This window comes from Marmota marmota, unplaced genomic scaffold, assembly GCF_001458135.2.
Source record: "Marmota marmota marmota unplaced genomic scaffold, marMar, whole genome shotgun sequence".
NCBI classification, from domain to species: Eukaryota; Metazoa; Chordata; class Mammalia; order Rodentia; family Sciuridae; genus Marmota; species Marmota marmota.
Genome location: NW_025999873.1, coordinates 391,784 through 418,922, shown reverse-complemented (window position 1 = coordinate 418,922; position 27,139 = coordinate 391,784). Strand labels below are relative to the sequence as shown.

The window sequence follows — 27,139 nt, the reverse complement described above, 5'->3', positions numbered from 1 at the left end:
TGCTAGAGATGGTGAGCATTTTTTCATGTATTTGTTGATTGATTGTATATCCTCTTCTGAGAAGTGTCTGTTCAGGTCCTTGGCCCATTTGTTGGTTGGGTTATTTGTTTTTTTGTTGTTTAACTTTTTGAGTTCTTTGTGTACCCTAGAGATTAGAGCTCTATCTGATGTGTTAGGGGTAAAAATTTGTTCCCAGGATGTAGGCTCCCTATTCACCTCACATATTATTTCTCTTGCTGAGAAAAAACTTTTTAGTTTGAATTCATCCCATGTGTTGATTCTTGGTTTTAACTCTTGTGCTATAGGTGTCTTATTAAGAAATTTGGGGCTGACCCCACGTGATGGAGATTAGGGCCAACTTTTTCTTCTATTAGACGCAGAGTCTCTGGTTTGATTCCTAGATCTTTGATCCATTTTGAGTTGACTTTTGTGCATGGTGAGAGAAAGGGATTCAATTTCATTTTGTTGCATATGGATTTCCAGTTTTCCTAGCACCATTTGTTGAATATGCTATCCTTTCTCCATTGCATGCTTTTAGCTCCTTTGTCTAATATAAGGTAGTTGTAATTTTGTAGGTTGGTCTCTGTGTCCTCTATTCTGTACCATTGGTCTACCAGCCTGTTTTGGTGCCAGCTGGCCCCTCTTTTAAAATGTCAATCTCCAACTTTTTTTCAGCCTAGATCCAATTCCTTTGCATTCCCTGAGTTTCAGTATGCCCCAGGAATTGTGCTCCAGCAGCTATATTCTAGCATGGCCTCAAGGCCAGTAAATAGTTGCTGCCTCCCAGAGTGGTCCTGTTACTAGCAGCCAAGACCAGGGACCCTACCTAGATCCTAGCTGGCTGGATTCAGCAGCCTCCCACCCACATAGAAATAGACAAAAGTTGGGGAAAATGAATTTTATGCAGTTTGAGCAAGCTGAGGGGTTGGCTTTAAATGAAACCTATTTTCCTTCCAATCCGATTCCAGATATTTATGGAACAGTGAGCAGTGCAGCCTGTGGTCTCTTCTCCCTGCCCTCATGTCTGTCAGGCCCCAGGTAGGCTTTCATGTTCTGGGCCTGCATTAGAGTTTCATTGAACCCCACTGACCTTTGTCTGCTCTGGATGACAAAGGAAGTAATAGAGTTTAGAAATGTGCCAGAGGTGGTGGAGGAAGGGCAGCTCGGCCTTCCAGCCTGGGCTATATAAGCCACAAGACCAAATAAGGACGCGTGAGCCGCCTCCGTCTGTATTAAAGTTCAGAGTGCAGTGTGCAAAAGTGGGACTCGGTTTTAAGAGAGATAAGCTATTTCCCAACCCTGGTGGAGTTCCAGCCACAGAGACCATGTCATCGGTCTCTGTATGCAGGACTCTGGGGGGAAAAGTTCTGGGCCATGGGCTTTCTTGGCTCAAGAGGGGAAGGTAGGAGCCTTTTCTCACTTGGTGTCTAAAGGGACTGACCTCCCCACAGAAAGTTCTCCTGGAGTGTTTCCATGACTCTTCTGACCCTGCTCTAAAGAGTGCCAGCCAGAGTGAGTCAGAATGTGTAGAAAAGGTCAGAGTTTGAGGATATTCTGCCAGTAGGAAAACAAACGTTATTTTTATGAACTCCCACAGGCTGAGAGGCTGTCCTGTTTACTGAACATTGAGGTCTAGGGTGGGGCTGGGAGTTTGGGTCATTTTCTAACAGTATTAACACTATGTTTGCTAAATGTACCCTCAGGAAGGGCTTTTCATGCTTGTGGGTATCAAATCAAAGGAATCGTAAGAGTTGGCTTCCCCTGCCATGTTTGGTGGCTTCCGAAATATCAACCTTTTTCTCCTCAGAGGCCTTCAGAGCCAAATGCAGAGCCATCTTCACCATGAGGTACTTGATGTGTTTCAGAAACACTGGCATATGGTTGTGGCACCAACCAGTCATGCCGCCACCCCTACCTTAAATTCCTGACCTCCTCCCTGTCCCCGTCTCCTTTTCCTGGCAAATTCCTTCTCATCCTACAGGATCCCAAACCTCTCCCCACTAGACACAAAGCTTCCTGAGGAAGGGCCCATGACTTGTGACTGTCTTAGTCTCTAAAGTTAGCCCTATATTTGTTACATAGTGTGTGCTTAGTCTGAATCCCATTAAATGAGCAGATTTTATTCTCTCATAGCCCTGCCCTAGTGTCTTGGGTCCCTGGCAACCTTCCTTCTAGATGACTCCTCTCCAGGGTTATTTAGCCAACCAACCTCTGGTTGGTTCAGTTTGACAGCTCCTTGCCTCAGCTCACTCTGCCCCTCTTGCTTTCCTCCCCTAGGGTTTCTCTGCCATTTCTCAGGTGCCCAAGTGTACTCAATCCTGAACTATTGGAAAGTAAGCACTCTATGGAGAGAAATACTTCCTCTTTATCCCCCTGGACAGGTGAATAGGTCTGAGATGATTTTCATAAAACTTTCTAGACACTTCTGTAAAATTGTATGGCCAGTGCTCAGAAATGGGGCTGTGTCAATAATTGCCTCCTCTAGTGCTTCTCTCCCTCTGTAACTCATCTCTGCTTCTGGGGCTCACATTCCCCTGCAAAGGATACACTGAGCTTAAGCCTTTGTTTTAGGCTGTGCTTTCTGGAAACCAAGACTAGGATATCTGGAGACTTGAATACATCCAGAGCCCTTTATGTAGAAGTTCTCTCACAGACTTATTTTGTTTTCAGAATTTAATTTCTTTAAATGTAGTTCTGTTTCTTTTTCCCGTGAGCCTCATTCTTTCTGAGAAGACAGCAAAATTAAAGTTTAGGGACTTGGGAGGGGGTAGGGTTTTTTAATTGTATGTTAACATTTCATACCTTGGGTGCATCTATGCTTTCTTTCCTTTTATTCTGAACATGCCTAAAAAACTATGTGTTATCATTAACATTTTTTATAAGCCACAATTCAGGAAGTTAGAGAAATTGCTCCCTGGTGGTAAAACACAGAACTGCTGACCTCTTTCCTCTGTAATTGCAGTGAACACATTATTTCTGCCTGCTCTGACTTTGGCCTTTAAACTTCTCTATTTCCTTGCGATAAATTTCTAGAAGGGCAGAGTCAAAGGGCACACATAATCATGTATGGGCAAATTGTCTTCTTAGCAACTTAAACTCTCACCAGCAGTATATGACAGTACCTCTTCCCTGTGTTCCTTTCCATATATGCATCTTGCTTTAGTCATGCATCTATTTGATTCTTTGTAAGAATCAGAAAGAACTTACTATATTTTGGCAGTTTGCATTTCTTTCTTTATAAATTGCCTATTTTATTTAAACTTTTTTTTTTTTTTGTAGTGTTTGTTCCTGGAGGGGGTCATGTTGAGGACTGAATCCAGGGCAAGTGCTCTACCACTAAAATACATCCACAGCCTAAACAATCTTTAATAGGCCTTTTAAATAATTTTAAATAGTCCTCAGACTTCCTTTGAAAACAGCCTTGAAGGTCTGCCTCTCATTCTCAGTTCTTTGCTGGCTTTCATCCAGAAACATGATCTGATTGATTTGAGATGTAAAGTCATGAAATGGAAAGACCATAGGTCTCTTCTCTATCAGAAGGTCTGGATGCAAAGTATGACCATTCAGGGCTTGTGTTTTGTTATTTCTGAGCTGAGAGGGCTAGGCAAAATGAATTTTATCAACTGGAATTCTGAAAGGACAGCAGTACATCCAGTAAAGAGGACTCATCAACTTCCTGATGTGATCCCTAGTTAGCTTTGTCCTGCAGTATCTGATGCCCCTTGTCCCACTCAGTTCTCTGGAGTTATCATCCTCAACTTTTCTTAGACAAAACCTGGCTACAAACTTGGCTTTATGGAGCTGGAGTTGTGGATCAGTGGCAGAGTGCTTCCCTCGCACATGTGAGGCATTGGGTTCGATCCTGAGCACCACTTTTTTGTTGTTTATTTATAAAAATATTTATAAAAATAAATAAACAACAACAAAAAAAATCTCCATCTCCATCAGTTTTTCTATATGTATTTTATTTCCATAAAATACATATTTCCAATTACTATTGGTACTGACTAAAAACATGGTTTGAAGAATTACTCTAAAACATGATAATTATTTCTAACCTCATTGATTACAGCAGATTTGTGTTTGTGTTAATATGGGAAGTCAAGGAAAACTTCATCTGTATAATTTGTTTTAAAATATACCTATTGGTATATTCCTGATATAATGGAAAATATTCAAATAATTCTTGGGCAATTTAAAAATATCTCAAGCTCCTTTTATGTCTAAAAACGCCAGCATTCTATAGTAATCAGGGATAAAAATGCCAGCGTTCCATAGTAATCAGGGGTAAAATGAGTGAGGGATACTCACATGGCCCTTTTCAGCATTCAAAATCAAACTTTTCTTTCTGTAATATATAAACTTAACTTTTTAGATAGTGAGAAGCAGGTGGACAGACTGCTGCTATTTTTTGAAAGATTAAGGCCAAGATTAAGAAACAAAAGTAAAAATCTCCCAAGCATCTCATCTGTTGGAAGCAAGACATTATTGAAACTTATCCCTTTGCTCTGCATCAGTGGAAGCTGTAGTTTCCCTTGTTAAGTGACTTCTGGATAAGTTAAACCAATAGATGGTGATAACAGAAGACTGAAAGATAGAGGAGGAAAAAAACAGGGTATTTCCCCCTCCTTCCATCCCAGTGACAGCTCCATCGGTGGCTCAATGTTCCCTGACTAGCTCCTACCAACCTAGTTCCCTCCATCACCCTGTTTCATGACTGGAGTCCATCATCAAGGTGGTAGTGGCATCCTTCTATTGCCAATCTCTGGATTGTTTCATTGTTCCCTTTTGGGCCTCTTATCTCTTCCCATCAAGTGAGTAAAAAATTTTCTGTATTATAAATTCCTTCTAGACAGGCATGGTAGTAAATACCTGTAATCCTAGTGACTCAGGAGGCTGAATGGGAGGATCACAAGTTTGAGGCCAGCCTCAGCAATTTAGCAAGACCCTGTCTCAAAATTTTAAAAAATTAAAGGAATGGGGATATATATAGCTCAGTGGTATGGCACCCCTGAGTTTAATCTCCAGTACCACACACACACAAAAAAAGTTTCCTTCTGTATACTTTCTGGTTTTCATTTTCCTGACTTGATCTTAATTATAAATTTCTAATGTCACATATATTTATCAGTGAACTTATGATAGGTTAGAGAGTCAAGAATTAAATAGCTGGGCATGGTGGCGCATGCCTGTAATCCCAGAGCTCAGGAGGCTGAGACAGGAGAACCACAAGTTCAATGCCAGCCTCAGAAATTTAGTAAGGCCCTATGTAACTCTATGAGACCCTGTCTCTAAATAAAAATAAGAAAAAGGGCAGGGAGTGGTGGCCCAGTGGTCAAGTGCCTCTGGATTCACTTCCCAGTACCAAAAAAAAAAAAAAAAGAATTGAATAGATGCAAAAGCACTAGTAAAATGTGGACATTCTGAACAGTTACTAAAAGTCACTAAATTGTACACTTAAAACAGGTAGGTTTTATATAAAATTGTACCACAATAAAATTGTTTTTAAAAATATACCAGAAAAGTAGCTGGGCATGATGTTATGCACCTGTACTTCCAGCTACTCAGGAGCTAAGGCAGGAGGAGGAGGATCACATCAGCCCAGGAGTTTGAGACCAGCCTGAGCCAAATAGCAAGAAAAGAATTAAGTAATAAAAAAAATAAGTAATAAAATACCCAGAAAAGAAATTAAATAAAATGAACAGTGAGTAGATTAGACCAGTGATCTCCAAACTTTTTTTAATCACGCTTCCCAACAATAGAAAACACAATTTGAGTTTACACCTCCATATTTGTGGGTTTTTTAGTTTAAATTGCATACCTGTTGAAAAACTGTTCATTAAAGATATTTTCTAAAATAACTACAAAATAGAGATTCAAACAGATGGAAACACATGTAAATAAGAATTCTTGGGGCTGGGACTATAGCTCAGTGGTAGAGTGCCTGCGTCGCACATGTAAGACCCTGGGTTCAATCCTCAGCACTACATAAAAATAAATAAAGATATTGTGTCCATCTATAACTACAAAAAAATTTTTAAATAATAAGAGTTCTTCTGATTTCCTAGTGGTATGGGGATATAGCTCAGTTGGTGGAGTGCTTGCTTCGCATACATAAGGTTCAATCCCCAGAACAACAACAACAACAATAAATGAAGAAGAAAAAGAATTTTTAGAATTTCCTGCTTTAACTATAGTGGTTTGTTTGATACCTCACCTAGAATGCTCTGCAGAGGACTTCAGAGCAAGGAAGACAGAGGAGTTCTTTCTTTTTTCTAAGGGCTTAAATTAATCTATTGTAGCAGTAATGCCACTATTTTTACATTTGCATAGCTCCTTCAGTTTTAGGTGTTCTTCATCTGTGTTATCTCCTTTGCGCTCTCACCTAGAGAAGCAAAGTGGATCAAAATAGGAGACAGACTGGGGGAAAAACTTGAATGCCTGACAAGAGGTGCTTGGAATTGGTCATAATAACAGTGCTGCCATATCAGATGTGTCACCTCACAGAGCAGACATTGGCAGTCCAGAGTCCCCCCAATAATTGGCTTCCTCAGCATGTCAGGGGAAGAAAGGTGTGGAGTTGTACCCTGCATGAGCTTCCCACTCTGGATTCATTTTTCAGCATTTCAGAACCCAGAATTAGTAGGCGTAGTCAACACTCTCCTGCCCTTTTTCTTAGACTGCTCCTCCATCTTGTGTGCTAAAGTTCCATGAGACTATTATTCATGTATTCAGTTTCTAAAATGATGTTTTGATACATTTATCTGGCTCTCCCAGCCAAGAACCATGTGTGTAGCTCTTATCACTTCAGAGTACTTTCTGTGGTTCCTGTATCTTTACTTCTCCTTCACAGTCTGAGCTCAGCTAGTCATATTTTATATTCCATTTCCAGAGAACAAGGCTGGATTTCATACTGTTCCTACTTTCTTCTTGACCCTTCCCCCACTTGCTGAAGTCTGCCCTTCTCACTGCATGAGCATCCTGAGAACTACATGGATTGGCTGACAGGACAAGACTTTATATAAAACTTTCCTCTATAGAAAGTACTGTGAGGGGTTGATAAGGTAGCCAGTGAAACAAAGGAAATGATACTATTTAATGTCATTTTCCTGATGAAAAAGCTCCAGGTTTGCCCAAGGTCCTAAGACGGTCAAATAATGGCTCTAGTCCCTGGGGAGGTTATAGCAGCCTGCCAGATAGGGAGCAAAAAGAGTTCTTGAGTTCTCAGTGGCATTATGGGTATTACTCCTACCTGAACTGAGAGATGGGAATCTATTTTTAAGATTGTGAATAATGCAAAAGGGGTCATATTGAATCATTGGTCTCATATCGGGTAATGTCATAGATTCATGTACAAAAATTGGGGCAGAAAGTATTTCAGCAGGTAGGAGAAGATAAGTTTGACCTGGTGGAGGCTATGATAAATTGTAGATTACTCTGACACAGACCTCTGCTTCTATGACATGGTGGGCCCCATTCCTGGTGGAGGGAGAACATAACTGGTTCCTAGTACTAAGACTTCTTGGCAGTCAGAAAACCAGAGTTCATGTCCAATTCTTAACTGCCTCACAAGCAGGCTATTCAACTTCCTCTGTAAAAGCTCCCTTCAAAGATGTTTATGAATTTAAATGAAGTATCTTTGTACTTTTTAATCAAAGCATGGTTATGGCTGGGTGTGGTGGTACACATCTGTAATACCTGTAATTTGGGAGGAGCACAGGTTCAAGGGCAGCCCAAGCAATTTAGGGAGACCCTGTTTTAAAAATAAAACATAAAAAAGACTAGCATTGTAGCTTAGTGGTAGAATGCTCCTGGTTCAAACCTTTAAAAAGTGGGGGTGGCATGGTTACTTTATTTATTTATTTATTTTTAATTTTGAGATGGGTCTCACTATGTTGCCCAGACAATCCTCATGTCTCAGCCTCCCAACAGGTTGGATTACAGGCATGCACCACTGTGCCCCAGCCTTTTGGTTATTATTATTTTTCTTAGGTGTAATTGGACACAATGCCTTTATTTTATTTATTTATATGTGGTACTGAGGATTGAACCCAGGGCCCACACACGCTAGGCGAGCGCTCCACCACTGAGCCCCAACCCCAGCCCTGTGCCCCAGCCTTTTACTGTTAGTCTTAGAAAGTGCATTATACTGTCTTTGTTCAAGTTCATTGTTAGCACATCTGTCTCCCCAATTTATGGACAGAGCCTTGTCTCATTGATGCTGTTACTTCCCCTCAGCAACAAGCACAAAGCTCTGAAAGTATACTGTATGGAATTATCCATTGTTTCACATGTAAATTATTTTATGTGTAAAGCTTAATCTCTTTAGCTGAAATCTCAGTAACTCAAGGGTAGGGAATCCCCCCAACTTCCAATGTAATTCCTGTCACAAAACCAGACATACATCTATGGGATCTTAGGGAGAAGTTTGCTCTTGAACAAATGTTCAAATTGTGTGCTTCTCACTTGCAGTGATTTCCCAGATGATCCAGGAGTGCAGTGGGACACAGAGCATGTGGCCAACATTCTCCTCCAGCATGTAGAGGTCAATGACATCAACCTGGTAAGTATTCACATCCCTAGTGAAAAGCCTGGGATTCCTGTCCTGTCTCAACAGTTGGTTTCTGCAACTTGTCCTGTGACTGCTTTCCTACTTCCAGTTTTGCTCCAAGGCCACTCCATAAAAAAACCAAAACTTCCAGTGCTCTCTTCTAAACCTGCAAGGAACAAACACACCTTTTAATTCTTCTAGATCTTTTGTGAAACCAAATAGCTGAATTATCAATGTTCTGATAGAGGCAGAGGTTTTTTCAAATGATGTCCTCCCTCCCCCACCTCTGCCTCACCTCCTGAAAGCTTAGAGTCCCAAGAGTCCCACTGTGACTCTCATTGATAAAGAATTTCACCTTGTGCCAAGCAGTTTCACATTTAGAATATCATTTTCACTTTTAAGGTAAATGTTATAATTTTAACTTAACATTGAGGAAATGGAGGTTTTCAGAGCCCAGACAGCTTGACCAGTGTAGGCAAGTGATGAAGGTAGGAATTTTTGTTTTTGTATTTTTGCAGCACTGGGGATTGAACTCTGGGTGCACTACCACTGAACTACATCCCCGGCCCTTTTTCTAATTTTTTTAATTTCAAGACAGAGTCTTGCTAAGTTGTGGAAGCTGGCCTTGAACTTGTAATCCTCCTAATTTAGCCTCCCGAGTTGTTGGGATTACAGGCATGTAAAACCAGTAAGATTTTTTGTTTTGTTTTTATTACTACTACTACTAATAATAATAATAATAATAATACTTCATGGGTTAATATCTAAAATTCCACCATTTAAAGCCCTTCTCATTTGATTTAAATTTTGGGTAATGTTCTTTAAAAGATGATTCCTTGCTGGGTGTGGTGACACAGGCCTGTAGTCCCAGTGATTTGGGAGAGTAAGGCAGGAGGATTGCAAATTCAAGGCCAACCTCTGAACTTATGGGAGCCCCTCGGCAACTTAACAAGACCCTGTCTCAAAATAAAATATAAAAAGTGCTGGAGATATAGCTCAGTGGTAAAGCACTCCTAGGTTCAATCCCCAGTGCAATAAATGAATGAATGAACAGATAAATAATGAGTTCTGCCTGAAGAGAAATATATTAAGCTTTTATAAATGATGAATTCATCATTGTAAATTAGACCTTTATTATTTTTTAATATTTTTTTAGTTGTCAGTGAACCTTTATTTTTTAAATTTATTTATATGCAGTGCTGAGAATCGAACCCAGTGCTTCACACATGCTAGGCAAGCACTCTGCCACAGAGCCACAACCCCAGCCCCATCGACTGTTCTTAAATGAGGATTTTCACTAGTATATGAATCAGATTTTTTTTTTTTGTGGTCCTGGGAATTGAACCCAAGGGCCTATTTATTTTTCATTTTGAGACAAGGTCTCTCCAAGTTGCTGAGCTGGTCCCTAGCCATCCTCCTGTCATCCTCAAATAGCTGGATTATAGGTATGTACTACCATGGCCAGTGAGACTGTTTTTGTTTCGATTTGTGTTGTGTTGTTTTGTTTGTGTTGGGCATTGAACCCAGGGCACTTTACCAATGAGCTACATCCCCAGTTTTTTTCATTTTTTTAATTTTGATACAGAATCTTGCTGAGGGTCTTGCTGCTTTGCTGAGACTGGTAACTTCCTGCCTCAACTTTCCACGTTGCTAGAATTAGAGGCATGCTCCACTGTGCTAGACCAAACTGTTTTCTAATGACAAAAATATAACTGAAACCATATACATAGACAAAATATCCATCTCACTGGCTCATTCTGAGTCACTTAAAGGTTAAGAAATAAGTAGGCCTCAAGATCCCTAACCCCGCCAACTTGTTCTTCCCCTCTTTCTTTTCCTGAATGGAAAAAAATGGTTTTTATGATTTTTCAGGCCTATACATCCCACTGTCCCTTCCCAGAGGATATAAGCATGAAAGCAGTGTTAGATGCATGCATTAGGAGTCACATGCCCAATTGTGCTGACAGCAGCTGGCCTTGTTCCTCTTACCCACAGTTCCCCACCTTCATAGTCAGAACTTCTCAGGGCCATAACCTAGATGTTTAGACAGAGCTGATCTTCAGGTTGGTCCTTCAGACTTGCACACCATTTTCCCATGGTAGTGGCTTCCCTAGAACAAATCCCCAAATACTATCCCTCCTCTGCTCTCTCAGTGTATAAGAGGTACTGGTCTCCCCCAGTCACTCCTGGTTTCAGGATTTACTCTCATCTTATTCAACTTGGAATTCAAGGTCCTCCCTGATCTGGCCCTTACTTTAATCCAGGACACTGGAAATTATAGTTTATCCTTGCTGAAGGGCTAAGTTTCTTTTTCAGAACATGTTGCAGCTAACCTGGGTCCTGAGTATTTGGGGTTGAGGAATCTTGAAGGCACAGACAGCTCGGCATCCCTTTCTTGCTTTCAGAAAAGTTTCCTATATTTGAGTCCCAGAAAAGTGATTTGTGATCCAGAATCCATTCTCCAAGAAGCCTTCCCTGACTTCTTCAGCCCTCTTTGGGATTCCCACAGTATTTGCAGTTTGCACTGAACATATGGCATATTTCGCTGTTTATTCTTTAAGATGCAGACTTATATCTTGTAAATTAGATTATAAAGTCCATGAAGGCCAGGACCATCTTTAAAAAATCTCCAAAAACTGGCACAAATCCCAAGAGAGAGCTCTCATTGCCTGGAGGTCTTTCCTGAACGTGTGCTGCTGTTCACATTCATTCAGTAAAGGGCCTTTATTGTCAGGAGAATCTTAATTTAATTGCAGTCAACAAGGAAATCACTTTAAAACAGCTCAAAAATAATTAATAAATTATGTGCAATATCCTCTGCTGTTAATAAGAAAATTTAAGTTATCAAAGTGCACTTCCTTGGTCTGAACTTACTGTCACAATGGAGGTATAGGAGCATCCTAAAACAGCCAGTGTGGCCATACCCAGCCATAGTGGAGCTAAGTATGAGTTTGTGTTCAGCTCCTAGTGACACAGTTAAGTGCTCTTTTATATAATCCCACAGCCCCTGAAGGACAAGGGCTGAGGGGTTAGTTAGTACTAGGCAGGTGATAATTCTCAGGGGCAGTGTCCTATACCCGGATGAATACATAAATCTTGGGAATCTCCAGGAGCCCTATTCAAACCAAAAGTACTAACTGCATAGCAATAGACAGTGAAGCACCAGTAAAGAAACATAGGTAGAAGTGGAGAGCACAGCGCTGAGAATTTATCACCTGATCCATGCCAGAATAAGACCAAAAGCACCCTTGTCTGAAGCAAAGCTGGCTCTGCAGCCCTCACTATGGTGTGATGACAGGAATTGGTTCCATCTGGCCCCATGTCTATCATATGCTTGCAAGCTGCCTGCTCTGCTCACTGAAGGAATATCATGAGAACCACAAAGAGTGGCTCTTTGTGGATAGGGCTCTTGAAAGTGTAAAGTTGCCCTCCACAGAAGGCAGCTCAGGAGGTTGGTTGTTGTCTTTTCTGGGTGTCAGGCTGGCTAGATACTGCACCTAACTTCTCCTTTAACCCTTAATCAGTACATATCTGTTAAATGCCTGTTATGGGACATTTACTGCGATGAGAACTAGGATTACAACAGCAAACTAAATCCACCTACTCCCTGCTCCTTTACAGCGGGGTGTCTCAACTACGGCATTATTGACATTTGGGACTGGATAGTTCTTTATTGTGGGGGCTACCCTGTGCATTGTAGATGTTTTGCTACATCCCTGACCTCTACCCCTTAGATGCTGGTAGCAACCCCTCTCCTCAGCTGTCACAATAAAAACGTGTCCAGACATCGCCAATGTCCATGGGTAAAACCATCCCCAGGTTAAGAACCAGTATCTTAGAAACCAGCATAGCCCTAGGGCTGTGAGTATTCACTCAGTCATAGAGTACTGGTCACCCCACACACATGAGGCCCTGGATTCAATTCCTAGCACCACAAGAAAAAAAGAGAAGAAGTAGAAGTAGCCAGACACAGTGGCCCATGCCTGTTATCCCATTGGCCTAGGAGGCTGAGGCAGGAGGATAGAGTTCAAAGCCAGCCTCAGCAACTTAGTGAGGCCCTAAGCAATTCAGCAAGATCCTGTCTCTAAATGAAATACAAAAAGGGCTGGGGATGTGGCTCAGTGGTTGAGTGACCCTGAGTTCAATCCCCTGAAGTTCAATCCCCGGTAACCCCCGCGAAAAAAAAAAAAAAATAGAAGAAAGAGGAGGAGGAAGAAACAAACTGAGGTATCCCACTGATATCTTTTTTATTTAGGGAGGGCAGTGAGTAAGATTTCCTTTGATCCAAAAGTTCTGCAAACTAGGAAAGAAGAAAAGTGGATGGAGTTCTGTGAAGAACTACAAATATGGGGCTGGAGCTAGGGCTCAGCAGTAGCCCACTTGCCTGGAATGTGGGAGGCACTGGGTTTAATTCTCAACACCACGTATAAATAAATAAAAATTTAAAAAAAAATTTTTTAAGAAATATTGTCATGGGCTGGAGATGTGGCTCAAGAGGTAGTGCGCTTGCCTGGCATGCGTGCGGCCCGGGTTCGATCCTCAGCACCACATACAAACAAAGATGTTGTGTCTGCCGAAAACTAAAAAAAATAAATATCAAAATTTAAAAAAAAAAAAAAAAGAAAGAAATATTGTCATGTAAAAATCTACAAAAGTCCAGGGATATGGATACAATCAGCTCAGCCCAGCTTGCAATAGAAAGGAGGAAGGAGGGCTGGGGTTGTAGCTTGGTGGTAGAGCACTTGCCTGGCCTATGTGAAGCACTGGGTTCAATCCTCAGTACCACATAAAAATAAATAAAATAAAGGCATTGTGTCCATCTACAACTAAAAAATAATTTTAAAAAATAAAGAAGGAGAGAGAGTATAAGATGATATAGGATGAAGAAGAAACAAATACCTTGGAAAGTTTCAAAAATAACATGGTCTGGAGAAATAGCTCAGTACAGTAGTAGAGCATGTGCTTAATATATGTGAGGTCTTGGATTTGATCCCCAGCACCAAAAAAAAAAAAAAAGCAATTGTGCTGAATTCTACATGGCCCCAAATCCCCTAGCCAAGGGAATGGCCTCCAGCATTCCTCCCCATACCCATAATCCTCTCTCTATTCACTTGTTTTGGGGTACTAGGGATTGAACCCAGGGGTGCTTAACCACTGAGCAATATCCCCAGCCTTTTTTTTATATATTTTGTTTAGAGACAGGGTGTCTTGCTAAGTTACTTAGGGCCTCAATAAGCGCTGAGGCTGGCTTTGAACTCGCGATCCTCCTGAATCAGCCTCCAGAGCTGCTAGGATTAGAAGCATGCACTACCACGATTGGCTTTTCATTGGCTATTGAACCTAGGAGCTCATGCATGCTAAGCAAACACTCTACCACTGAACTATTCCCTCAGCCTTTTTGAAATTTTGAGTCAGGGTCTCACTAAGTTGCCCTGACTGGTCTCTAGGTTGCCATCCTCTTTAGCCTCCCAAGTAGCTGGGATTACAGGCAGAATTGTCAGAATTCCTTCTGATAACAATCTAGCTCCACCTGATGGTGACAGACTTAGAGTTAATACACTCTAGCACTGTCTGCTGTACGTTTTTAAAACGCTTTCATGTGACTTTGTTTTATCTGTACCTCCACCAATTTCACACATGAGGAAGTCAAGACATTCCAAGATGAAATAACTTCTATTAATACAGTTCTGTGATTTTTCCCAAGGAACTTTGCATAACTAGTATCAGAGATGATTAGACTTGAGTCTCCCCTGGTTGGGTTACATGGAAAAATCATGATCAGAACCGGAAATTAAACTTTTTTATTTTAATAAATTATTTTTTAGAACAATGCTAATGTTTTGTTGTTGTTGTTGTTGTTGTTGTTGTTTTATTTTTGTTTTTTACCATTCTGGAGGTTAAAATTCCCAAAATCAGTTTCACTGAGCTAGAGTTAATGTGTTGACTTACAACCCCATCCTCCATAGCATATCATGCCAATTTCTGCTTCTCTTAACATATGGTCTTCTCTGACTTTGATTCTCTTCTATGTCCTTCTTATGAGGACCACTGATATTACATTTGGGCCCACCAACAAATCTAAGGTCATCTCCCCATTGCAAAATCCTTAACTTGAATTACATTTGCAAAGTTCCTTTTGCCACATGAGATAACATTTACAGGTTTCAGGGATTAGGACATATTTGAGGGGTGATTATTCAGCCTAGCAAGAAATCTTACTCCAGAGCACTCATTCACACCAAGTCCTCAGAGACTGATAACCATTCTAAAGATAACTTGTCTTTAACTGGGATCTGAGCTTTACATTAAAAGGTTAAGATTTTAAGGGCTGGGGCTGTAGCTCAGTGGTAGAGCACTTTCCTTGCACGTGTGAGGCACTGGGTTCCATCCTCAGCACCACATAAAAACAAACAAATGAATAAAGGTATTGTATCCATCTATAACTAAAAAATATTTTTTAAAAAGGAAGAAGACAAAAAATTAAAAAAGAAAAAAATTTAGTTGTGGATGGATACAATACCTTTATTCATTTATTTGTTTTTATGTGGTGCTGAGGATTGAACCCAGCACCTCACACGTGCGAGGCAAACACTTTACCAATTGAGCTACAATCCCAGCCCTTTTTTCTTTTTTTAAAAGGTTAAAATTTGGGCTGGGATTGTGGCAGAGTGGTAGAGTGCTTGCCTCGCATGCATGGGGCACTGGGTTCAATCCTCAGCACCACATAAATAAATAAAATAAAGGTATTGTGTCCATCTACAACTGAAAAATTTAAAGAAAAAAATGATTAAGATTTTAGAATGACAGTTCAGGGATTGGGCTGATGTTCGGGAGAGGTGGAAGTAGATGCTTCTAATAGGAATGCTCAGTTTTGATTGACCCACTCCAGGTAAACCCTTCCTATGCAGAGTAATTGATCCCAGGGAAACTGCAATAAGGGCCTGAGACAAAGGGAAGGAGAGATGGGCTCTATCAGAGAGCTTTACAGATTTCATGAAGAGGGTAGAACCCCTGGCAGAACCCTTCTCTCTGGTAGCAGGTAACCCTCTTGAGATCACTCTGAATTCACCTAATTCAGATTCATAATGTCCCAAAGAATAGATTCTGAATCTCAGGAGGGCCAATCAACATGTTTTATAATTAAAATAGAAAGACCTCCAGGCTCAATAGTATGTCCCTTATAATCCCAGCAATTTCGGAAGCTGAAGTAGGAAGATAATAAATTCAAGGCCAGCCTGGGCAATTTAACAAGACCCTATCTCAAAATAAAAAATTTTTAAAAGATTTGGAAATGTAGCTCAGTGATAAAGCACCCCTAGGTTCAATCCTAGTTCTAAAAATAAAAGCAAAGAAAAAAAAAAAAGAGCAAGAGTAAATCCCTTCTCAAACTATTCTATGTCCTGTTCCAAGTCCCTTCGTCTATGCTATGGCCATCTTTCCTTGGGAAGAGCCTGCCTCTTTCCATCACCTCCTAACCAATCATTCTATTTCTTAGTCCTGTTTTCTATATTTCTTTTATTATTCAGATTACTCTTTGGATTGTCTTATTAAAATATCATTTGGTCTTATTAATCCATCTGTGCTGAATTGAATTGTAAGAACCTAGACTGAACTTGGAGTTAATAAAGAGATGTTGACATAGCTATAAAAATGGAAACAGAGACAGTCTATGAAAAGAAAAGCCTTTTCCATGAACCCAACCCCAGAGTAGACATTGGCCCTCTTGAAGCTTTTGTACCTGCAGTATCGCACAAGGAAAAGAACCTAAATAAATCAGGCAACGTCTACCTGAACAAAGATCATACAAGAGCCAGCCAGAAAAACTATATGCTCATAAATGACTAAGCAGAAAAGTAAAAAGATATTTCAAATCCAAGTTTCTGTCATGGTGAATTCTACTCTGCTGCACTGGCCAGGAGTACACGGTAAACAGTAAAACCCATAAAAATAGTCTCCATGGTATAATCAGCCAAACCAATAGTTACACATCATTGATATGCTTAGAAATCAGTTCAGCTATTCTCAGAATTTGAAAAATGCCAGCGTTCTTCTCTCTCCTTTACTTTCCAAGGGAATGGCAATAGCTACTTGGAAGCTGAGGCAGTAAAAGAAACATTCTGACAGTTTTGAGTGAAAACCCTGTCTGTCTCTACAGGTGGTGACTTTTGATGCAGGGGGAGTCAGTGGTCACAGCAATCACATTGCTCTGTACACAGCTGTGAGGTATGATTCACTGGGTAATGGAGGTGGGACAGGGTTTGTCCATTTGCTTAGGAATCTCAGTTGCTAAAGCACTTTATCCCTGGTTATCTGAGCTCTAGGAAATATACTACTGAATTATACCACCATCACTGGTTGTGTTGCTCACTATATCTCACTAAGTCCTCTTCATGAGAAATCTCTAATAAGTCTCAGTAGGAATGTTTACCTCCTAAAGAAGTGAATTTTTTAAAATCTCCTGGATACTGCAAATGGGATAATTGATTTTATTTCTCTCTTTACTTCAACCAGAGAAAACTTCAGGGCCAATTTTGCAACCCCTGAACCACATGAACAGGACTTCAAGGAATGAGTCCTGTGAGTCAGGTGCCCCCAGCTTCATCTTCTTCCTCTCACTTCTTTATTTCTTTCTTTATTTATTTAGGTGTAGATGGACACAACACAATGCCTTTATTTTTTATGTGGTACTGAGGATCAAACCCGGGTCCCGCCCATGCTAGGCGAGTGCTCTACTGCTGAGCCACAATCCCTGCCCACTCTCACTTATTTTGGCATCTTTCGTTACAGATTTTGCTACTATCTCTAGTCTTTCTTTGTAAAAGGAGAATATCCACATCTGATAGTAAATCTCATTTGTCCTTCAAAGCTACCCTATTTTACTGATATTTGTCTTCATTTATCCTATAAAACCAAAATGGAACCTCAAAGATACAGAGTGACTTAGGATCATGCAAACACAGACCATGGTAAAGTGCTTCTGCTAGGATCCAGATCAGCAGAGTGGTGGTCTTGTCTTAGATACTGAAGAAGGAAAAGGACAACCAGAAATGAAAGAGTTGTTTTATAACCTTCTTCTATAGGTGTTCAATATTCTCAGTCTGGAGCAGTGAAATATTTGAACTTGGAAATGACCTCACAGTCATTAAGTCCAACTGTTTCATTTGACCGAGGCAATGAAGCGGTATGCCCAATGCTACAAGTCAATAATGGCAGAGACAGAACCAAAATCCAGGAATCCTGGTTCTCCACTCAGTCTTCTGGTGGAAACATGTCAAAACAAATCTACATTAGGACCCTCAAGCTTTTCCTTAAATCATACATCACGTAGCGGAAGATGCCAGAAATTTTTGTTCATATATTCTTTGCAGACAGCTCTCCCTGATTCTTTGGAATCAAGGGATTCTAAGGAATCAGGGGAGGCCAGACCGTTCTCCCTCCTGTAAAGACTATTCTCTTCCTGTCCCACCCAGAGGCCACAACTATAAAAATGTGTTGTTCATTGCATTAGGTCCATTCAGATTCAGGAGAGACCCATCCCCCCATTATAGCCAGAGATGCAATTTTTTTAAAGATACATGGAAAAATAGGCAACCCAGAAATGGTCTTTCTAACCATGTAATTACCCTGAACCTTGGGCTTCCAAGACTGGTATGCATGCAAGCTGCTTGGAAACTGGAATAATGTCTCCATTCACACTCCAGGTGCACACTGAGCCTTGTGACTTCTCACCAAGTATACAGATTGTACCAGAGAGAGGATCAGATTAGGTCTCCTGCAAACAAACCAAGAGCACTTTAGCAGTCAGGGTTGCCTGGGCACTTGAGGTTGACTTGACTGGTTCTAACCCTGGTATAGTCACCACTGAAGTGGGGAAAACAGGGAGGGCTTCATTCCAGACAGAGAACCCAGAGGGACAACTTTCTGCTGACAGAAATTCCCAGGACCATTTTCCTTAAGTGGCTGGAGTACTGCAGGCTCTCAACACTAGTGCAGGTCTTCTCCCTGCAATAGTGGAAGTCACTGTGCTTCAGATAAAACAATTTGTGGACACACCCACCATCTTTGAAAACTCTTTTCTCCATAGTCACCTGCCTGCTAAATTCACCAGATCCATTTTAGTGTGTTCACTTGTCTGGGCCTTTCTGTGACATTTGGCTCCTCCTGTCACTCATCAAAATGCTGCTTTGACTTACCTGGCACTAGCTGGTCTTCCCTTCTCTCTGACCTTTCTGGCTACCTCTCAGTCTCTTTCTGGCTTCCCTCCCACCTGAGGCCCCTCCTTGTCCCTGTCCCTATGGCTGTAAGAGCCACAAGTGCAATTCCCAGGTTGTGTACACTTCAGTCTCACCTCTTCCCTTGGATATCCCCGAGCTCTGTCCGGGATGCCGACCAAATCACCTCCTTCTCAGGATCCCAGGGCCTTTTTCAGGTTTTTCTACTGCTTAAGGTGGATTTGCTTTGACATGTTTCTGCCAGAAGACTGAGTGGAGAACCAGGATTCCTGGATTCTGGTTCTATCTCTGCCAGGGAGTCAGTTCCATAGGCTTTTCAACTGTCTCTCAAGTCAGATACTAATAAGTGTGTATGTGTGTTGAATCAGAAAATTACTCACTCTCTCCTCTGTTCCTAAGCTTTCAATACAACAAAACAGAAAACAATTTGGAAATTACTGCTGTTGGTTCATCCTGTCCCTTCTGGGGATAGGGGAGGTCAGAAAAGAGAAAGGAAATATTAGGAAAGAAATGTCAATGAATATTTTAAATATTTAATGTATTTTAAAATATTCTCCTACTATACTCAGGTCACAATTACAAGAGAAAAATTTTGAAGAATCTGAGGTAATCACTTTCATCTCAGGCAAAGCTTGACAGGGTCATATAGACCCGCCTCTGGATTAGTTGTCCTTGGGTGAGGTGCCCACCCTGGTCTCTTCAACTGTAGCCAGAGGTATGGAATCCCAGAAATTTGATGATTTATGCAAAAGAAACCACCTGGGAACCTATGTAAGGGGACCATGGGCCCTGTCACCCTTCCTCAGAAGTCCCTTCACGTTAGTACAAAGGACTATGCGATTCTCACCTTCTCTCACGCTTGTCCTTTCCTCTTCCAGGGCCCTGCACTCCGAAGGGAAGTTCCCTAAAGGTAAGACCTGTTCCTATTGCAGAAAGTCACTAGAAGCTATCCTTCCAGGAGATTTACCAGAGGGAAATTTGCAAATACTGTCACCCAAATTCCTCAAGTTCCATATCCATGTATTTAACAACCATATATCAAAATTACTTGGGGTTGAGGGGATGCTGTCTGTACTGAATATAAGTGTAACAACTATTTACATAGCATTTACATTGTACTAGGTATTATAAGGTGAGATGTTTTAAAGTATACAGGGAAGACATGCATAGATTTTATGCAAATAGTCTTGTCATTTTCTTTTCTCTCTCTTTTTTGTAGCAGGGATTGAACCCAGGGGACTTAACCACTGAGCCACATCCCCAGATATTTTTTATTTTTTACTTTGAGACAGGGTCTCACTAAGTTGCTTAGGGCCTTGCTAAGTTGCAAAAGTTGGCTTTGAACTTGCGATCCTCCTGCCCCAGCCTCCCAAGTCACCGGGATTACAGTTGTGTGCACCATGCCCAGCTACTCTGTCATTTTCTATGAGAGACTAGAGCATCATGGTATCTGTGCGGGTCCTAGAACAAATTTCCCTGAAGTTGAGAGACGATTGTACACAGAGGCTGCTCTCAGCAGAGCAGAGGCATACTTCCTGACTCAGATCTCTCAGGTTGTATCATTGGCAAGTGCCCTGTCAGCAGATTCTGGATGTGCAGAAAGACCATGTTTGTCTCCTCACCTGTCTAGTTTTCTCATAGGGTAGGTCTTTTCCACTTCTGGTATTCTGCAATCTGTTTATCCAAACTCAAATTCTAGCTCCCATTAATTAACCAAGATGTAAGTGCCTGACAGGTGCCTGATAGAATAAACTGCTTGAAAGAGAAACTCTTCCTAGCCCACAGGAAGGTATTTGACCCCATTTGATCATTTCCACATGACACTCCTGTTTAACCTTCTGAGTCAGTTTCAGGTTTGTCCTGCCTCACAGGAGAATATGAAAATTGAATCAATGAGGCTGGGCGTGGTGTTGCACTCCTAATCCCTGGCTCAGGAGGCTGAGGAAGAAGGATTGCATGTTTGAAGCCAGCCTTAGCAACTTAGTGAGGCTGTAAGCAACTTGGTAAGACCCTGTCTCAAAATAAAAAGTAAAAAGGTCTAGGGATGGGCTGGGGCTGTAGCTCAGTGGCAGAGTGCTTTCCTAGCATGTGTAAGGCATTGGTTCCATCCTCAGCACCACATAAAAAAATAAATTAATAAACAAAGATATTGTGTGTCCATCTGCAACTAAAAAATGTTTTTTTAAAAAAAAAGGTCTAGGGATGTAGTTCAGTGGTTGAGTGGCCTTGGGTTCAATCCCTGGTACCAAAAAAAAAAAAAAATTGAATCAATGAGACATAAGTAGCATGTGCCCTTTCCAGATGGCTTTACTTAGCTTACCAAACTGTGAAGTCTTTGGAACATGACTATAATTCATTTTATTTTTATATCAATCCTGCGAGAAGGGCAGGTCCCACACTGGCTATACAGAGCCAATGCAGCCAGGTGCAGTGGTGCACACCTATAATTCCAGCCACCTAGGAGGCTGAGACAAGAGGATCACAAGTTCAAGGCCAGCCTCAGCAACTTAGATCCTGTCTCAAAACAAAATAAAAAGAGCTGGCATGAAACTCAGTGAAAGAGCATCCCTGTGTCCAATTCCCAGTACCCTCCCCCTCCCCCCCCCCACACACAAAAGCCAGATTCAGGGCTGGGGCTGTAGCTCAGTAGTAGAGCACCTGCCTTGCACATATGAGGCACTGGGTTCCATCCTCAACACCACATAAAAATAAATAAATAAATATATTATGTCCATCTACAACTCAAAAAATATTTAAAAGAAAAAAAAAAAAAAAGCCAGATTCAGTGGCATCTTAGTCCCAGCTACTTGGGAGCCTAAGGCTGGAAGACACTTGAGACCAGAAGATCAAAAGCAGGCTGGGAAGGGAAGGAGAGAGGGAGGAAGACTGAGATTCAGAGCAGTTAAGGGGCTTTCCCAAGTTCTTGAGCAGTTAGTTTTGGATCAGTTCTTGAGCAACAGAGCTAGAAATATGTCTCTAGCTCCCCAGTATAGAAATTCCTGTTTCCCTCGGCCTTGAGGTAGCCAGATCCAGATCTCTAGCTGCCCATCTCTTCTCAATAAGACACAGAGTGAGGTAGAGGGTAGCCAGCCAGGTCTCCTGTGGCCCTTTCACTCTTCCTCTCTGCAGGAATAATGGGCAAAGAGCAGCTTTGGTGCTGTGAAGACACCTGGCAACTCCAGCCCTGCCCTAAGCCATAGAGGTGGTGGAAGTTTTCGGGGGAAAATCTGACTGGGAGCAACAAGGCTCTTTACTTTTCCCCATCCCCTCCCCACCAGGGTGTTCTGTGCTCACACTTCAGTCTGTGAATGTGCTGCGCAAGTATCTCTTCCTCCTGGACCTGCTCTGGTCTCTGCTGCATACTCAGGACATCCTCTTCGTGCTCACCAGCGAAGAAGTGGCACAGGCAAAGGTGAGGATTACAAATTCCTGGACACCTTAGTCAGATCTGGGCCAGGCCTCTTGGCTTCTCAAAATTCTGCTCTGCAGAGGCAATTCCCATAGTCCTTTCACAGCGGCTTAGCATCTCCCCCTGAGTTTTACTACTAAGCCAGCTAGACCTTGGCAGGCAGAAATTTTCAATGACTTTGAACTTTTTTCCTGATTACAATAAAACAACAAAGAACCTAAATTATATATACTCCTTATAGAGAATCAAGAAAATAAAAGTAAGAAATAAAAATTATCCACAGTCCCACCACTCAGAAGTAATCATCATTAACATGTTGGGCTACATGCTACTATTATATAATGGGATCACACTTTGTTTACTGTTTAAAATCTGCTTTCTTGGGCTGGGGATGTGGCTCAAGTGGTAGCGCGCTCGCCTGGCCTGCGTGCGGCCCGGGTTCAATCCTCAGCACCACATACAAACAAAGATGTTGTGTCCGCCGAAAACTAAAAAAATAAAATAAATATTTAAAAAAAAAATAAAATCTGCTTTCTTTAACAAAATATTATGAATATTTTCTCCTATGTCACTAAGTGTTCCAACTATAATGCCTGCCTATAATTCATTTGTATGGATATACCATAAATATGTCATGAATTCCTGATCATTAGATATTTCAGATTTTCCAGTTTTCCAGTGCTCCTAGCTTGAGTCTAAAAGAAATTCAGACCTGCCAGGATCCTCTGTAAAGAGCCAGTGGGGCAGACAGCCGAAAGCCCATTTGCGAACTGAGGAAGAACCAGACCCACCCATGCCCTCCTAGTGAAAGTTTAGCTGTCAGTGGGGCAGGTGATTGTCAGAATCATTAGAGATGAGGAGATGAGACGAGCTCCAATTTGTCTCCAGGTGCAATCTGTAGAAGACTTAAGTCCACCTCAGAGACACAGGTAGCCTTATTTTCTCAATAAGCATTTATTCCTACTAAAAGGCACTTTGCTAGATGCTTAGAATGTATGTTGAGCAGAAATATTAATCCTCTCTTGTTGCTTTAATAGTTCATTAATTTTTTCGTTATTATTTCTGTCCTCCTCTATTCATGTTTTATTCTGGGTTTTTTTTTTTTTTTTTTTTTTTTTTGAAAGGTTAGGCTTCTTTTTATTTTCAGTCTTTAAAAAAAACTATACTTTAGGGCTGGGGTTGTAGCTCAGTAGTAGAGTGCTTGCCTCACCACGTGAGGCCCTGGGTTCCACCCTCAGCACCACATAAAAACAAATAAATAAAAATATTGTGTCCATCTACAACTAAAAAAATTTTTTTAAAAAACCGTACATTAATACTATTAATTTCCTTTAATGTAATCCTTTAAGTTTCCATTGTGAGTTTCTTTTCAATCCATGAGGTTTCAGGGATGTATGTTAGAGTTTGCAGATGTTTTTCAACCTTTATTATTTGCAGTTCCATTTTTGCCTACTTACAAAAATTTATCTGTAACTCAAAAATCAATTCTAGTGTGATCTCAAATAATACAAGCATATAGCCCAACATGTTAACAATGACTACTTCTGAATGGTGGGATTATGGGCAATTTTTATTTCTTATTTTTTGCTTTTGTGAGCACTGACATAGTCATTTAAAAAGCAGTGAAAAATTTGAGCCACACATGCATGTTTCCAGGAAGATTGAGGCAAAACTACCTTGTTTCAGTCTCATACTACAGAAAAAGTATCCTTTTAGTGATGTATTTAATGCCACATTTTCTTATTTTATGATTTTTGTTGATTTTACTGTTTAAAATGACTGAAGTAGCCAGGCGCAGTGGTGCACACTCAGGAGGATCACAACTTCCAAGGCCAGCTGGGCAACTTAGCAAAACCCTATCTCTAAGGGCTGGGGATGTAGCTCAGGTTTTTTTTTTTTTTTTTTAAGTCTGAAATACAAGGCTGAAGCTGTCTAGTGTCCTTAAACAAAAGAGGCTATGATAGGCCTTATGGAAAAAATAGATATATTAGATAAGCTTCATCACACACATGAGTTCTAGTGCAATTGGCACTAGTTCAATGTAAATCAATCAGCAAAGTGTATATTAAATAATTTCTCTTTAAACAGGAACACACATAAAACAATGTTATATATTGATGTGTTAATGAAAATGTGACCAGAGACTCACAGGAATGAGCAGTAGTCCAGTATTCACTAATTCAGTGTTCTAGTGACTTGATAGAATGGCCACAAATAATGAGAATATTCCTTTGTTGTTGATTTTTTAATGTAACTGTTTTGTGATCAATGAGTTTTGTGATCAATTATTTTATGCTTTTATCAAAGCATAAAATAAGAAAATGTGGCATTAAATACATCACTAGAAGGATAATTTTTCTGTAGTGTGAAACCTGAAACAAAGGTAGTTTTGCCTCAGTCTCCCTGACTCACAGCTTCAAGTTTGGGTCCCCAGTCTAGCAGAACCCACAATGCTCCCAATCTTCCTGGGCCTTCAGTCAGTGAGCCCTCCACTTCAACCACTCATACTTGTTTATATTTTGTAGGTTTATGATACTGTTGGTTTTAGTTTTGACCCATCTGCATCTTTTTTTTAATCCTCTTTATATTTTTCTACCATGACTACAATATGGAACAGGAAGCATAAATTTGTCGCATCTTGACCAAGTAAGAACAGCCAAAGTATTTTGAGAATAAGAAAATTAAAAAGCCAGGCACAGTGTCACATGCCTGTAATCCTAGCAACCTGAAGACCAAGGGCAGAAGGATCGCAAATTCGAGGTCAACCTTAGAAATTTACTGAGACCCTGTATCAAAATTAAAAAACAAAAAGGGGGGGGGGACTGGGGATGTGGCTCAAGCGGTAACATGGTAGCGCGTTCCCCTGGCATGGGTGCAGCCCGGGTTCGATCCTCAGCACCACATACAAACAAAGATGTTGTCTCTGCGGAAAACTAAAATGTAAATAAAATATTTTTTTTAAAAAAGGGTTGGGGGTTTAGCTCAGAGGTAGAACACCCTGACTTCAATCCCCAGTGAAGGAAAGAAAAAGAGAGGGAAGGAGAAAGAAAGAAAAGGGAGAAGGGGGAAGAGAGGGAGAAAAGAAGGGGAGGAGTGGAAAAGAAAGAACAAGTAACTTATTTGAACTTATTTGCTAGCAAAGTGGAAAAGATCATTACTGAAGCTTTAAATGAAATGGGTTTATAAATTGTTACAGCCTTTCAAGGAAACAAAAGTAATGAATGTCAGAAGGGGTTTCAGAAATTGTTCTTACCTTTGCATGTTTTTGATACATTAAGCAAAAACCAACAGGTTACAGAACAGATTTATAGAGTATCTAGATGGTGGAATTTAATGTGAATTTTATCTTTTTCTTTTAAAATATAACTAATTATACTATTTATAGAAACTCTCGTCCAATAATTTATACTTTTAGAATTTTATCCTAAGGAAATGAACAAAGATGTGTCCAGGAACTTATATGCAATGTTATCATTAGTATAATTTTTAAAAACTTTTTTTTAGTTGTACATGGACACAATACCTTTATTTTATTTATTCATTTTTATGTGGTGCTGAGGATCGAACCCAGTACCTCACATGTGCTAGGCAAGCATTCTACCACTGAGCTATAACCACAGCTTTCATTAGTATAATTTTTAAATATTTATTTTTTTTAGTTGTAGTTAGACACAATACCTTTATTTTATTTATTTATATGTGGTGCTGAGGATCGAACCCAAGGCCTTGCACATGCTAGGCGAGCACTCTACCGCTGAACCACAACCCCAGCTCCTCACAGTATAATTTAGAGTAGCTAAAATAGGAACAATATTCAGCAGGTGAATGAAATAGTAAGCCAGCCTTATTTTGAAGAATATTTAGTGAAAATGCTCCGAAAGCAGAAACACAAAACTTTATACCCAATTTTGATTTTTATGGGGCTATTCCTTCTAACTTTTGAGCAAAAACAATAATTTAAAAAATACACTTGGTAGCTGGGCATGGTGGTGCATGCCTGTAATCCCAGCAGCTCAGGAGGCTGAGGCAAGAGGATCATGAGTTCAAAGCCAGGCACTAAGCAACTCAGTAAGACCCTGTCTCTAAATAAAATACAAAATAGGGCTTAGGATGTGGCTCAGTGGTCAGGGACCCCTGAGTTCAATTCCCAGTGCCCAAAAAAAATAAAAATTAAAAATACAGTTGTTAAAATACAATGAATAATTTTTTATTATTTTTTTAGTGGTCAATGGACTTTTACTTTATATGCAGTGCTAAAGATTGAACCCAGTGCCTCACACATGCCAGGCAGGTGCTCTATCACTGAGTCACAACCCCAGCCCTGACAATGAATAATTTTTGTAAGTGCCCATCTTATTGAAGGAATGTTAAAAGTCATTGAAAGATTTAAGCACTTGGGCACTATACTGTGGGAAACCCTTTTAACTTAGAATCTGTTCCAAGCTGACAGATCAAGTATGGTTTGGACTACAAAGGTCATCCTTTCTCCCAGTGGTTTTTTTTTTTTAGAGAGAGAGAGAGATTTTTTTTTTAAATATTTTTATTTTTCAGTTATCGGTAGACACAGCATCCCCATTTTATTTTATGAGGATCAAACCCAGCACCCTGCGCATGCCAGGCGAGCGTGTTACCGCCTGAGCCACATCCCCAGCCCTCTCCCAGTGTTTTTGTAAACATTTTGATTCTCAGCACCACATGTAAATAAAATAAAGGTCCATTGACAACCAAAAAAATATTTTTTAAATAAATAAATCAACATTTTATTTTTATTATGGTTTTCAAAATATTAACATTATTCTCTTGAGTTCATGTATCCTTTTTGTTTTCTTTTTTTTAATTTTTTTTTTTTTAGGTGGACACAATATCTTTATTTTACATTTATGTGGTGCTGAGAATTGAACCCAGTGCCTCATGCATGCTAGGCGAGTGTGCTACCACTTGAGCCAC

General features: G+C 40.5%; 1 protein-coding gene across 3 annotated transcripts in view; it reads left to right on the top strand.

The window, feature by feature from the left end:
- Pigl (phosphatidylinositol glycan anchor biosynthesis class L) overlaps window positions 1-27,139 on the top strand; it is an 86,687-nt gene that overhangs the window by 58,224 nt on the left and 1,324 nt on the right. For 2 of the 3 annotated variants that reach the window (XM_015506825.2, XM_015506824.2), the window contains exons 3-6: window positions 8,473-8,563; window positions 16,707-16,774; window positions 19,662-19,693; window positions 22,062-22,195. In XM_015506825.2, the coding sequence (XP_015362311.1) occupies window positions 8,473-8,563; window positions 16,707-16,774; window positions 19,662-19,693; window positions 22,062-22,195 (325 nt within the window). The remainder of the gene's footprint in view (window positions 1-8,472; window positions 8,564-16,706; window positions 16,775-19,661; window positions 19,694-22,061; window positions 22,196-27,139) is intronic. The other variant, XM_048786100.1, reaches the window with a different exon arrangement.